Below are 15,105 nucleotides of genomic sequence, written 5' to 3' on the forward strand. Positions count from 1 at the left end.
CACTGAATCTAGGCAACTGGGTGAACTACGGTGGGGGGTGGGGGAGGAAGGGGAACAAATGGCCTTCAAGTTGAATAAACCACCAAGGAGAGAGCTGGTATCCTCCACTTTGGCTCTTGGGCGCTCTGCTGAGCAAACAGCTTCACAACTCATACAGGGCTTGGCACCAGAGCCAACTTTGCTGTTATAAAGCTCAACACAGAGAGGCACTGACAGCACCTGCATTTGAAGAAAAACTGGAGTGGAAGGCTCAAGCAAAGAAGTAGCCAAAGAGCTTCGATTTTTAGCAAGACACCCCACTGAGACCACTTCCCTATATCCCCCTAGAGCATCTGGAACACCTAGGTGCAGGGACAGACAGAGATGGCAAGATGCACTTCCTGTCCTAAAGGGAAGCATAAAGGCAAAGCTAAATTATAACAGACCAGGCTGCTGCTTTAATGCAGGGATGGACACAATGCTATGGAAGCACAGCAGAAGGAACTGTGACCCAAGTCGGCCTCGGGCAGCCCTTGTTTGGGGAGTGGGAAATGTGTAGCAGGAGGGCTTAGGCAGTCCTCCGGTTTCAGGAGAAGCAGGAGTTTAGCAATACTCCATGCTATAAAAATAATCTGTTTTCACGGGTAATTACTCTGCAATCTTTATCAACATTAACTAGATAATTCCCTCTTCACTTCTGCGACTCATTCTCTTAAGGACTCACTCATTTAATTTGTAAATGTGATTTTAAAATCATCATCCCACCTAAATGTCAATAAAGAGGAGACTAGTTAGAGAAATAATGATATATACACATACACTTTGAACTACTATGGAGCAATTAAAAAGAACAACGTAGGTGTCTATGGACTGATACGGAGACCACCTCCTACTTTTGAATACACAGCCATCTATTGGCAGAATTATATTTAACATCGCCTGTCACTGAGTCCAGGCAACTGGGTGAATTATGGCAGGGGAGTGGGGGGGTGAGCGGGGGTGGGGAGGCCATCAAGTTGAATAGACCCCAAGGGGAAAGCTGGGAGCCTCTACTTTGTAACAAAAGCAAAGAATACAACTGTTCATAGAATGATCACTTTTGTGTAAATAAGAAAGGATATGCATACATTCAATGATATGGGCATCCTTCTTTTTCAAAGTATACACAGTTAACTGTTACTAATGGACTCCTCTAAGGCGCAGGTCCCCAACCATTTGGCACCAGGGACCAGTTTCATGGAAGACAATTTTTCCACGGACGGGGGTGGGGGTGGGGGTGGGGGAGTGGGCGGTTGGATGGCGTGGCTCAGGCGGTAATGCGAAGGATGGGGAGCGGCAGATGAAGCCTGGCTTGCTTGCTGGTCAGCCGCTCACCTCCTGCTGTGCGGCCTCGCTCCTAACAGGCCGCGGAGTGGTACTGGCGGTTGGGGACCCCTGCTCGAAGGAGAGGGACTGGACTGAAGGGATGAGAGAAGGCTCTAATGTTTCATTATATACCTTTTTGCAGTTTGAACTTTTTTAACTACATGAATATTTTACTACTTTTTTTTTTAAATAGGGATTGGGACTTCCCGGGTGGCGCAGTGGTTAAGAATCTGCCTGCCAATGCAGGGGACACAGGTTCAAGCCCTGGTCCGGGAAGATCCCACATGCCGCGGAGCAACTAAGCCCGTGCGCCACAACTACTGAGCCTGTGCTCTAGAGCCCACGAGCCACAACTACTGAAACCTGAGCGCCTAGAGCCCGTGCTCCATAACAAGAGAAGCCACTGCAATGAGAAGCCCGCACACTGCAACAAAGAGTAGCCCCTGCTCGCCGCAACTAGAGAAAGCCCGCGCACAGCAGTGAAGACCCAACGCAGCCAAAAAATAATAATAAGTAAATAAATAAAAATAAAATAGAGATTATCTGAGCAATGGCATTGTGTGACAAATACTTTCTTCTTTATAAACAATTCTGTATTAAAAAGCACCACTCAGGGACTTCCCTTGTGGTCCAGCGGTTGAGACTCCAGGCTTCCAATGCTGGGGACACAGGTTCGATCCCTGGTGAGGGAACTAAGATCCCACATGCCATGCAGTATGGCCAAAAAAAAAGTACCACCCAATAAATATGATTTAAAAGACAATCACTCTCCCTTTCAACAGATGAATAAACACAAACATGTTTAAAGACTTGTGTAAGGCTCCTCAGTGTATCCTAATTATAGTGATAAGGAAGCCATCAACTTGCGGGTTTTTACTTAGAATCCTGACTATAAACTTACAATAGCAACACGGTCACTAAAGCCTGCTAATCAAGATTCAACTGTATGTTTGTTCTGAAGACATTATAAGCATTCACAATATAGACACATGGAATAATGAAAGGGCAAACTGCAGTGAACTCAAGTCATTTTGGGTTTGCTCTCAGCCCTAATTTTAAAAGGCCCCCTATGTTACAGCTTTCTGTGTTGCACAGAAACACCGTAGGGCTGTTCTTAAATAAGGAACCATTTAAAACAAGTCCTTCCACTCCTAAAATCTTATTACAAATGGGTCTCTGGAAACACTGAAAAGAAAAGCATTTTTATGCTACTCTCTTAAAGCAAATTGAGGTTTTTTCAAAACCCTGTTGTTAAGGGTTCAGAGTAGGATCCCTGTTGGTTAGCTGCTTCTTCCTTCAAACTAACACTGCAGGATTAGTTTTTATAGTAAGAAAGGGACTTGTTTAGCCACTTTAAATGCAGCTAAGCCTGCTTTATAGTGAATCAACTAGTCCTTCTTTTGCCTGTGCTGCACGCCACATACACCTCAAAAAATGTTTTAACGTCAGGAAATGCAGTCTTTCTGCTGAGAGTAATAACCTCCCTGTTTAGCTCATTACTGTCAAAAATGATGGTGCATTAGGGGCAATTAATGCTAATGACAGCTTCTAAAACCCATGCTTCCCCTGACAGCAAGTCCAATGTCAATGAGTGCTATTACAGACCCTCCATACCAAACCACCATTAATGCACTCTGACCAATGTCAAGCATCTCCCAGGAGAGTAAACAGGACCTGCTGACCCACTCTGAGGCTCTAAGCATGACTATTACTGAAATTACAAAGTAAAGTTGCATATGTGATAGAGGTCAGAGCATGCACGTGCACATAGGCAGGCATACACACACACACACGCACACACACACACACATAAAGCTTAACATAATGAAGAGAGGAGATTTTTAACGCTTACTCCATCACTGGGAAGGAAAAGGACAGCAATGGCCTCTATGGGAGCTTATTATCATTGCATGAGTAACAGCTATTAGCCATTTCTCTTATTTTGTACTTATTTAATTTTTCCAACGACCATAGAAACACTTGTGCAAACACCAGATTTGATGTAACAAAAAGCCAAGCTGTAATAACAATCAAGACAACATAGTATTGGTATTAGGATAAAAATATAGATTAATGGAATATAACTGCAACCATTTATGGTCACACTGATTTTTTTTTTTTTTTTTTTTTTTTTTTGCAGCTGGCACGAAAATAGTTTATTGGGGGAGCCCCGGAAAGGGAAAGGGATCGGGGGGAAAGGGCTGGAATGTGGGGACTCTGCCCTATTCTCTTCAGGAACTAGAGCAAATGGGGAGCTGTCAGACAGTACCCGGGGTGCCAAAACAAGTCAATAGGGAAAGAAAAGTCTTTTTGACAAATGGTGCTGGGACAACTGCACATCCACATGTAAAAGGAGGAAGCTGAACCCCTACCTCACACCACATACAAAAATTAACTCAAAATTGATCAGAAACCTAAATGTAAGGGCTAAAATTATAAAATTCTTATAAGAAAACATAAGAGTAAATCTTCATGCTCTCAGATTAGGCAACGGTTTATTAGATACGGCACTTAAATCACAATCAATGAAAGAAAAATAAAGATACTGGACTTCATCAAAATTAAAACCTTTTGTGCTTCAGAAGACAACATCAAGAAAGGGAAAAGACGACCTACAGACTGTGAGAAAATATCTGTGAATCATATATCTGATAAAGAACTTGTATTAAGAATATATACAGAACTCTTATAACTCAAGAACATAAAAAGACAAACAATGTAATAAGAAAAGAAAAAAGAAGTATATAGATTAGGAAGGAAGAAATAAAGAGACAAAATAAAATATTTTTAATGGGGAAAAGACCTAAATAGACATTTCTCCAAAAAAGATATATAAATGACCAAAGAGCACATAAAAAGATGCTCAAAATCATTAGCCATCAGAGAAGTGCAAATCAAATCACAATGAGATACCATTTCACACCCATCTAGGATGGCCAAAATGAAACAGACAGATAATAAATAACAAGAGTTGGTAAGATATAGAGAAATTGGAACCCTCACACATTGCTGGTGGGGATGTAAAATGGTGCAGCTTCTTTGAGAAAGAGTTTGCCAGTTCCTCAAAAAGTTAAACATAGTTATCATATGACTCAGCAATTCCATTCCTAGGCATAAACCTGAAAGAACTGAAAACAGGTGTTCAAACAAAAACCTGTACATGAATGTAAACAGCAGCGTTATTTATAATATCCAAAACATGGAAATACCACAAATGTCCATCAAGTGATGAATGGATAAACAAAATGAGGTATATCCACACGATGGAATACTAAATTATTTAGCCATAAAAAGGAATAAAGTGGGCTTCCCTGGTGGCGCAGTGGTTGAGAGTCCGCCTGCCGATGCAGGGGACATGGGTTCGTGCCCCAGTCTGGGAAGATGCCACGTGCCGCGGAGCGGCTAGGCCCGTGAGCCATGGCCGCTGAGCCTGCGCGTCCGGAGCCTGTGCTCCGCAATGGGAGAGGCCACAGCAGTGAGAGGCCCGCGTACCGCAAAAAAAAATAAATAAATAAAAAATAAAATTAAAATCCTATGGGAGCAGAGATGAAGGAGCAATATTTGAACTACACTTTACAGAATGAGTAGTTCAGCAAGGGAGGGGAAGAACATTCCCCATGGAAGAAACAAGAGAAGTCCAAAGGCTTTACGTGTACTGGGCACATAAAATGTTTATCAGGACGAGTATGTGGTCAAGAGCAGCTAGAGCTGAGGGGACGGGGATGCAGCCACGATGAAGGATGCGCATGTGCTCTGTGGAGGACCTTGTAAAGCCACGATGAGAAGTCTAGACCTTATTCACAAGCAATAGAGAACCAAAGAAATGTTTAACTAGGGGAACACTGTGATTTTATAATTCTAGTGGTGTTTACAGTGCTTATTAAATGGAAGGGGCAGAGACTGAAGACAGTGAAACTGGCTGGAAACTACCTATCTACCTACTCAGGATCTACCCAAGTAGGAAAACTGGGGCTGAAGAACAAAGGAATCATGCAAAAGACACTTAAAGGTGGACTCAACAGGACATAGTGACTGACCAGAAGTCAGAAGTGGAAAGAAAGGAAGGGTTAAGAACGGCTGTGATGTATGGTTATGGCACTTATATTGGATATGTTGTTATCAAGATTGTACAGGTAGAAGGAAGGAGGTTTCAGGCCAAAAAAAAAAGTTTGCCTTCCAATGTGTTCAGTTGCAAATAGGGCCCCTTAATGCAGGAAACTAAAATTGAAAGAATCTGGATTTTCAAGGTTCAAGGTACACACTACAATAATTTCTATCCAAATCTTGTGTTAGTGAATGGAGTAGGATCAGATGTCTCCTGCCCAAAAAGGGAAGACATGAGGTAGAGAAAAGGCAGAGAGACTAGAGTTCCAGAAAATCTCCTCCTTTCTGCCAAACTTTTAATATAAATGTTTAATCTAACTATGTTAAGTAATGCCCCACTTTTGAAAAGGTCAAACTTTCTAGCTGCCTTGTCCTTTCAGTAAAAGAAAGTGACACAGGGGCCAACCTGAGGAGCTCTCCAAAGGCCAAATTTGGGATAATATGAGCAAAAAAAATAAATGATGACAGTAATGGATTATAACCTACAGAGTAAAATAAGTATCCATGAATCCAAAGTATTATAGGTAATTGAATAGCTAAATGCAGGGGAAGGGGGACGGCTTTTTCTTACAGTAGAATTCCAATTAATAAATGTAGAAAGAATGAAAGAGAAAATCACCTCTTGGCAAACACCACATTAATAACTCTTACAGGCAAGATCATCAGGATATTTGCGGAGTCTCAAAATATGACTCCACCAGACACTTAATTATAAAGCAGAAAAACAGCAACTTTACAATGGAGAAACCTAGCAGACACCACCTTAACCAAGTGATCAAGGTTAACATCACCAGCAATGAGACATATCAACAGCATATACTTCCTAATAGGATTCACTGAGAAGCAGCATCACTTTTGGTGTATTCTCGCCAAAAATGCATGACCTGAATTTAATTATGAGGAAACATCAGACAAACCCAAAGTGAGGGACATTCTACAAACTAACTGGCCAGTACTCTTCAAAAGTGTCAAGGTCACAAAAGACAAACTATCCTAAATTGGAGGAGAGTAAAAGGGCATGACAACTAAAGGAATACATGATCCCAGGTTGAATCTGGGACCAGAAAAGGGACATTAGTAAGATACCTAGTGGAATTTGAATTAAGCCTATATAGATTAGTTAATAGTATTGTATCATTATTAATTTTCTTGTATTGACAATAATATTACAGTTACATAAGATGTTAACATTTGGGGAAGCTGGGTAAAGGGTATACAGGAATTCTTCATACTATTTTTACAACTTAAGATTGAAATTGTTTCAAAATGAAAAAGTTTCATTAAAAAAGAAAAGTGAGTGGAAAATGGCATTTGAATAGTGAAGAAAACAGCCGTCACAAACAGCATATATTTAATTATTTGGGAAAGGCACTGTACTACTTCCAGTTCCCCTGACCCAACAGAATGCGTGACAATGTGGTCAAGTAGGTGCAACAAAGACACAGTGGCAGAAACACTGAGAAATGACAGCAGAAAGGACAAAGTAATATTATAAACAGGCCAGAGGCTGGAGCTGCACACGGCTCTGCAGCCTCTAAGCTAGCTCAGTAGTCACTAGGGCACAGTGACTAAACCAGTATTGTGTAGGGGATCCACCCAAGCACAGACAGGCTGGAGGTTTTGGACAAGTTACTCCACCCCTCTGGGTCTCGTCTGTGAAACGAAGAGGACTCCACGCATCTGCTAGGATTGTTGTAAGAATAAAATAAGCAGAAGCACATAGAACTGTACTGTTCATGTCACAGGCTTTCAATAAAGGGTTCATACTTATGATCCTAAGCCAGAATAAGAAGAGGATAAACCATATCCTATAGTTTAAAAAGTAGGAAAATATGTTATTCATCTTAAATAAACTTCTACCCAAAAAGGTTAAAATGAAAGCCACAGTGCCTGAAGGGGCAAACTTCAATTAGCTAGGAAAACCACCAACGTGAAACACCACATTCCCACAAAGCATCAGATAAATGAGGCACAGCTTTCCATCCTTAAAACCACGTGGATTGGGGCTTCCCTGGTGGCACAGTGGTTGAGAATCCGCCTGCCAATGCAGGGGACACGGGTTCGAGCCCTGGTCTGGGAAGATCCCACATGCCATGGAGCAACTAAGCCCGTGCGCCACAACTACTGAGCCTGTGCTCTAGAGCCCGTGAGTCACAACTACTGAGTCCGTGTGCCACAACTACTGAGTCCGTGTGCCACAACTACTGAAGCCCATGCGCCTAGAGCCCGTGCTCTGCAATGAAAGAAGCCACTGCAATGAGAAGCCCGTGCACTGCAACGAAGAGTAGCCCTCGCTCACCACAACTAGAGAAAGCCCACGCGCAGCAGCGAAGACCCAACACAGCCAAAAATAAATCAATTAAAAAAAAAAAACACCACGTGGATCTTCAACAAAACTAGTCAGCTAAACATCTGAAACATAGTTCATTATGAAGGATTACCAATTTTCTTTTGTACTTTACCCAGACAGACTCACTATGGTGCTACAGGTCACTTGATGCTTTTGGTCCCCTAATTAGCATCAAGCACTTTTCTAAATCTATCATGGGGAATAATAAAACAAAAAAATTTTTTTTAATTAAAAATAAATAAATAAATCTATCAAGGCCAACCGCAGAAAACATCTCAAGAATATTTAGATCTCAGTGGAATTACGGGTGATTTTAATTTTTTCTACTTCCTAAATTTTATGTAAGATAGTAATGCTAAATTATAATGGAAAATGAACAATTTGCAAATAAAAGAAAACTTGCTATGATCAAGTTCTTGGCTAAGTCTGTCAAACAGCATAGTTCAAACCTATCCCTCTCAACATATTCACGTTAACTTGGTCATAAGTGAAGTCAATATACCAGATGGTTAATGCTATGTGCCTGTTTGGTCATTTCCTTGTGTATATTAACGTGGCAATGGGGACAACAAGAAAAGCACTTACCTCTACAGTATTTGCAATATAACGGTTGTCACCTTCAACTTTGACAGAGAAGTCATAATAGCCACTGGAAAATTTGACATTCACAAAGTTTAGCTCAAAAACATCCCTGTTAAGAATGACAGTGGGGTTAGCAAGAACTCACATAGGAAAGTCACAAATACAACAAACGGCCTACAAAATGAGGCATTCCTTGATCCTTGAGGTGGTCCAGGGCTGCACCACTTCTTCACTTCTTCACTTTTCAACTTCCCACCCGCCTGGGCCACCTCCTGCTCAGATTATAATGAGGGGCAAACTTCAAAACGATCTAAAATGACCTCCTTTTTCAAGTCTCGAAAGTCTTCTTTTCATTTTTTCCCCCTCAGCTCCTAAAAATCCCACCTCCTTCGGGTAAGTCTTCCACAATTAAATGCAAAACAGCTAAGTCTACAGTAGGATACCAATTCCGTTAAAAAAAAAAAAAAGAGTAGAAATGTTCAAAGAGGTTGGTGTAGGGTAGTATAATTGTAGGTAACTTTCTGCATTATTTCTGCTTTCCTGTGCTTTGTGAATTTCCTAAAAAGGGCACATCTTACTTTTAATTTAATTTTAAAATATTAATAATTTTTACTTCAAAGGGGAAAAATGGTAGAGAATTCTTAACTCTAACTACATCACAAAACCCCCAATGTCATTTACCATTCTACTGATCATTCGTAAAAATGATTTTGCTTTTTAATTTCACATATTGCCTATGTATCTTTACGACTGTGTAAGAAATGCATTTTCTCTCTAAAACTCAGTTCCCAATCTCATTAACTTACTAATGTAATACTTAACAAAGTTTCATATAAAAATTGACCCTTAATTTTTTTAAAAATTTACATAACAATAACACAGCCATTGAAGATCAGACTATAGAAGAATATTAATCCTATGGGGGAAATGTTCATGACATATTACAAATAAAGCATAATCCTAAATTTAGGTAAATTTGGTTTTATGATCTTGGTAATAACCACATAAATCTGGGTTATATTGGCTGCAGGCTTATTTTCCAAAATAAGTATATTGGCACTCTACAGAGATGTGCTCAGTTCTTACCCCACAGGGGTGAACGATGTCTTCTGGAGGACTGTGGCTCTGGAGGCAACGGATTTAGCGTGTTCTAGTTTAACAGTGGCCTGAGTCAGAGGCTGGGACAGAACATTGGTGACCTGCAACTGGAAATACATTTTAAAATTGTCTGTAGCAACAAAAGCTAAGGGAGTACAGATTTTGCTTCTAGGGTGGGTGCTTTATCCATAGGGAGCAAGCTCTGCCAGGAAAGAACCATCTTGTTTTAGGAAACCATCACTGACTTTTGGTCTACTATCTATAGGAAATCAAATACAGGAAAACACAATTAGTTTGGGAATGGGACAGATTACAGAATGTCAGAGGTGGGGAAGATCTTAAAGATGATCTTACCCAATGATCTCATTTTTCAGATGAGGAAACCAGAGCCCAGGGAAAGAAAATGACTGGCTCCAGATCACACAGTTAATGGCTTCCTTCTCTCTGATCCCCTAATCTACCCACTCTACTTCACTACTACAGTATCTTTAAAAAAAAAAAATTATTAGCAAGAAAAATACTTTAGGAAGGTATGGGCATTGGGAAAACTGAAGTAATATGGATAACAGTAATAATACTCATTTGTTGAAAGTCGACTATTTGCCAGATACCAGGCTAGGCCCTTATATATATCCTCCCACCGATCGTCTGAGACATAGTATAATCTATCTTTATTTTACAGATGAAGAAACCGAGGCCACGAAGAGGTTACAAGACTGCCAAAGGCCACATGGCTAAGAACTCAAACCCCAGCCTACCCAGCTTCAAAATCCAGTATTTTTTTCTACTTTGCTCTCTTAGCTCTCCCTAACTCATGATGAACTATATTAATCAGGTTAGTTCTCACCCCAGTCTTTGCTGAGGGGATGTGACTTGTAGGTAGGGAGAGAAGAGGCAACTTTGGAATATGGGGCACTTCTTCAGGAGAGTATCTGTAGGGTCCTCTGAAGCAGAAGAACTTATGGGACACATGGAACTGTCCTATGTGGAACCCGTGTGTTTAGACATAAATAAAATGCTAATTTTTTATAAAGATTTTAGCTTATACCTGGTTTCCAAACAATAGCAACAAATGCCTCATTATGACGAGTGGAAAACTCTAAACGTGTGCATTTTGCTCTGTTCAGAGAGTTAACACACCAAAACAGTCCATGCTTATTGCTGAGAGGGATGGCTATGCTCTGAAGAGGCAGAAAGATACACTGTCGGCTCCAAGGAAGAAGAGACCTGATGTTGATTTTAACAACTACAAGTACCAGAGTTACCTGGGAATTTACAACACTGTCTTAAAATAATGTATTTAGAAAGTCTGGGTACTGGAAAATACATTTTAGAAGTAAGACTTCTCTATACATATGGACTTACAAATCCAGAAATGCAATTTTCTAGCACTTAATTTAGTGAAAGCTATACTATTTAAAATACTCTGATGGTAATTCCCTGGCCGTCCAGGGGTTAGGACTCCACACTTTTGCTGGAAGGATTCTGTGACTAGTTCACCCAGTGGCCATCCCCATTTGCTCTTCATTTAAGGGGTCTATCCTCACGGGGGTTACAATCAGCTGTGTACCAGTCTTTGGATTTCTGGAAGCCTTACACTGGAAATGGCAATCGGAGCAGCGCATGTGGGGCATAGAAGTCATACCCGTAGGACAGCCTGTTCCTGAGTGTAGGAAGGAGAGCCCTCAGGCACAACCACAACAGGCACATGGTAGCGATTCTGGGAGAGTGCAGCGGCAGCAGAGGCCACACTGAAGGCTTCTGAGAGTGACTCAAAGTTCTTCTTGCTGAAGATGGCATTCATTAGCTGGATGACCTGATCCTGAAAGAAAAGGGAAATGCAGCAGTCAGGCAGGTGGGACAGCCACCCCTCCCTCCCCACCTGGCTCAAGTCATTCCTTATCTGTTTCTAGGCGTTCACTGGGAAGGTCTTTTAGCCATTAACCCAAATTGGTAGGGGTGGGGGAAGCACATATTCTGCATTTAAGCGTAAAACTTGAATTTGGTTGGTTTTTTCCATCTTCTAGTACAAACTGAAATTAATGCGCTTATTTGTCAACCATTCATGGATGCTTACTATACAAATGCAAGGTACTTCTAGATAATTACTGAGATATGAAACTATATTATAGAACACCTATAGCAGTACCCATTTGTTCCATACCTATATGTGCCAGGCACTGTGACAGGTGCTTTACAAGCATTAACTCAAATCTTGACAAAAATCCTGAAAAGACTGATATCAATCCTTTCCAAATAAGGAAACTGAGGCTAAAGGAAGTTAAGTTACTCCTACAAGTTACGATGGAAAGAAAAAAAGCAGAACCAAAGTTCACACGTAGGTCTGTTTGTCTCCAAAGTCCTTCCACAATAAAATATGTCCTTTCTTGATTCCCCTCACCCTCCCACCCAAGCTCCCTTCCTTGCCAACCCACCTCTAAGCAGTATGCTGGGGCTAAGTTGGTGTTTACAAGACCAAACTTCACAGCTAAAGTGTACATTAGAAAGAAACTAAAATAACTCTCCATTAAGAACTAATGGGCTGCTTAGAGGGGAAAACTGAAAGCAATTTTTAAAAAAAGTAGAACCTAAAAGGCATTATTAAAATTCTAGAGGTTGTTTGCTTAAGAGGAAACATTTTCCACTTCAATCAGTTTTGTTTTTTAAAATCTACCATCCAACAAAAGAGTTCCCTGTTCCCGACAGTGTTATTCACAGTCGACATGAAATAATTTTCTTTAATTGTACCAATTACATTTTCCATCAGTAACATGTTGACATGTTAAAATGGGGGACTGTTCACCAGAATCGTTATGTCAAAAGCAGTGACAGCAAAATTATCCCAGCCAAATACCTGGTTAGTAGCAGCTTGGGAATAAAGCAAGAAAAAGTTTAAGTTGTTTTATGTAGAATATCGCCAATTCATGTACTGTACTGTGTATAGGAGAATCCCGAAATGATTTGTACCATAAGACCCACATTCTTGCACTTTCACCCATAATAGAAATTTAAATAGAGGGTGGTATCTCTAGGTCTCCTAAACTTAGGATGAAGGAAAAGACAACATAAAAAGGCCAATACATGAATAAATTATTAGATCATATCCTCCAGAGAAAATACGAAATTAATTCAAATTACTCAAGACAGGCAATTATTTACTGTTTACTTGAAACTCAGCACAGAACTCACAATGCATTCGTAATTCACAAAAGAAGTGAAAGTTCTGACTTGGAACCCATATCTTTCCTCCTAAAATTAAAACAGCAGCAGCTTGTATTTTAAGTCCTTTAGATCAAGGGTTGGTAACCTTACAAACAAGTGGTACAAAGAGGGTCCTACTCACAAGACTTCCCACACACATTCCAACTAAAGGTTCTTTCAGGTTAACAAGCTCCTCTTGAAAGAAGAAAGAAAGAAAAGAATTAACTCTTGGTGGATGTCTGGTAGACACACATGCCTCTCAGTGAACTATGTCAATCAGCACAGATTAGCTCAGACTTAGGCACTGCTGAGGGTCAGTGGGGAGAGAGGAGAACAGGCCATTTTGAAGTACAGGGCACTTCTTAAGAGGAAGAGGATTTGCACAGGCCACCAGCATGGAAAGCATTCATGAGACAGGCAGGAAGGAGCATCAGGAAGGAATGGGAGGTGGATCGAGAGTAATACGCTTGGCCTTCTTGCCACTCACTACCTCATGATGTGTCCGTACCCCATTTAAAGCAAGTATAACAATTTCTTTACATGTCTATCCCACTGACAACCAGTTTCTCAGGAACAGGCTTTACATTTTTCTGTTTCTCATTCTCAATGCCTAACCCAAGACACCCCAAAGCTAACTGAATTGCCCTCTCTGAAAAAAGCTACCCTTAGCAGATAAAGCCAACAACGCCTTTGGTTTTCACGCCCAAGAACTGTTATATAGACAGGCACCTCCTTAATGGATGGCTCGGTGCCCACGTGGTCCATGAGCTTGTAGGTGGCAGCCACAAACAATGCTGTTGTTTCCAGTCCCTCTTCAAACTGAAGATACACACCTCCCAGTTCATCCAGGCGAGCAACAAGGTCCTGTCACAACAAAACAGAGGCAGATTGGAAGTCAAGTGATAACAGAGAGGAGACGTACAAACCACTGTCACCCCAGTGCAGACACAGTTTTGAGAAATCTCACTCTTAAGTCTGCAGACCACCTCAGTCACTTAGTGCTTTCTCAAAAAAGGTGCTTAGGCAGAGAGTAAAGTATACCATATAGGCATCTGAAGAGAACAGTATCTTCTGCAGCTCTGGAGTGCTCCTTCCCTGACCCCTTCGACTCAAGCCCAAGCCCAGGAGTCATGGCCCTGAAGGCACCAACTGCTCTGGGCAGAAGGCCCGTGGGCCCAGCCACAGTTCACCCTGGAAGCATCGTGACACAGATGGATTCGATGGCCATCCATTTGGAAACAACCTCCAGAGCAGAGCATTTCTCTTTCTTATTCAATGCTCTAAAGGATGAAGAGAGACATACTGCTCTTCTGGGCAACGTGACGAGGCAGCTAATGTGCTTGTGGGGCATCCAGCGATGACACTGTCAGAGTGTCTGTCATCCCCGGCTCTGCAGTCCATGGAAGCAGTCTCTGAGCAGCAGGAGGTCGTGGGCAGTGGAAAGGGTAGTGGAATAACGAAAACCACAGTGACCACTTGCTGAGCACCAATTCTGTACTAGGCACTTTAGAACTTCGCTTGCTCCTAACCACCACCACGCAAGGAAACTGAGGCTCAGACATTAACAATTTGCCTGAGATTACAAAGTAGTAAGAAGTAGAAAAAAATTTGAATTTCAGGTTTGTTAGGCTCTAAAATCTGTAGACTGTGAGACTGTACCTACAACAGACTGAAGTAGTTTGTTGCCTAACTGATGGTGTAACTATACGAGCCTAACAAATATTCCCTAGGAAATATTGCTCTGATACAAAGAACAAAAGTGCCACGGATATGAAAAGAAAGGTAACTGGCCACAACAAATCATTCATGTCTATCTGCAAGACTCTTCTAAAGGGTTTCAAAGACAGAAGCTGGGAAATTCACTTGCCAAAATAAATTTGTACCTCAATCTCCTCCACGATGCTTCTCAGGTCAGCCTGCTGGGACAGGTAGGATGCTGTCTGTAGAGCCTGGACTGTTCTGAAAGGTAGAGAATAGAACCGCAATGAATGGCAAGTCTCCATTTCCCCTTCCTGTATTGGGATACCTACACAAATACCCCGCCCTTGTTCTTTAGAACTATAAGGCAGCCTCGGCCACGAAGGAACTTGTTTACAGTCTAGGGAAAGACGTAACAAAGATCATTCCTGGTGGTCCAGCAGTTAGGACTCTGCACTCTCATTGCCAGGGCCCCAGGTTCGATCCCTGGTTGGGTAACTAACATTTTATAAGCCACGTGACGCAGCGCCCCCCCCCCCCTCAAAAAAGACCATTACATTACAAAGTTCACTACAGCTAGAGAGAAGGCAATCTGGGCAGCAGGATCCACATAAGAACTGAGGGCGGAGAGAAGAGAGGGTGCACCAGGTCACCCCCCTCTGAAAATCTGTTTGGTTCCTAATGGCATCACGTATAGAACACCAGACTAAGACTTAATCAGATTCAGA

The 15,105-nt window shown here is 41.5% G+C and overlaps 1 protein-coding gene across 2 annotated transcripts in view; it reads right to left on the minus strand.

Annotated features, from left to right (window-relative positions):
• RPN2 (ribophorin II) overlaps positions 1–15,105 on the minus strand; it is a 54,152-nt gene that overhangs the window by 17,262 nt on the left and 21,785 nt on the right. For both annotated transcript variants that reach the window (XM_081256069.1, XM_081256070.1), the window contains exons 5-9: positions 14,563–14,638; positions 13,409–13,543; positions 11,124–11,300; positions 9,467–9,585; positions 8,384–8,489 (exon numbers count right to left, since the gene is read on the minus strand). In XM_081256069.1, coding sequence (XP_081112195.1) covers positions 8,384–8,489; positions 9,467–9,585; positions 11,124–11,300; positions 13,409–13,543; positions 14,563–14,638 — 613 coding nt within the window. The remainder of the gene's footprint in view (positions 1–8,383; positions 8,490–9,466; positions 9,586–11,123; positions 11,301–13,408; positions 13,544–14,562; positions 14,639–15,105) is intronic.

This window comes from Mesoplodon bidens (assembly GCF_964165515.1).
Source record: "Mesoplodon bidens genome assembly, chromosome: 15".
NCBI classification, from domain to species: Eukaryota; Metazoa; Chordata; class Mammalia; order Artiodactyla; family Ziphiidae; genus Mesoplodon; species Mesoplodon bidens.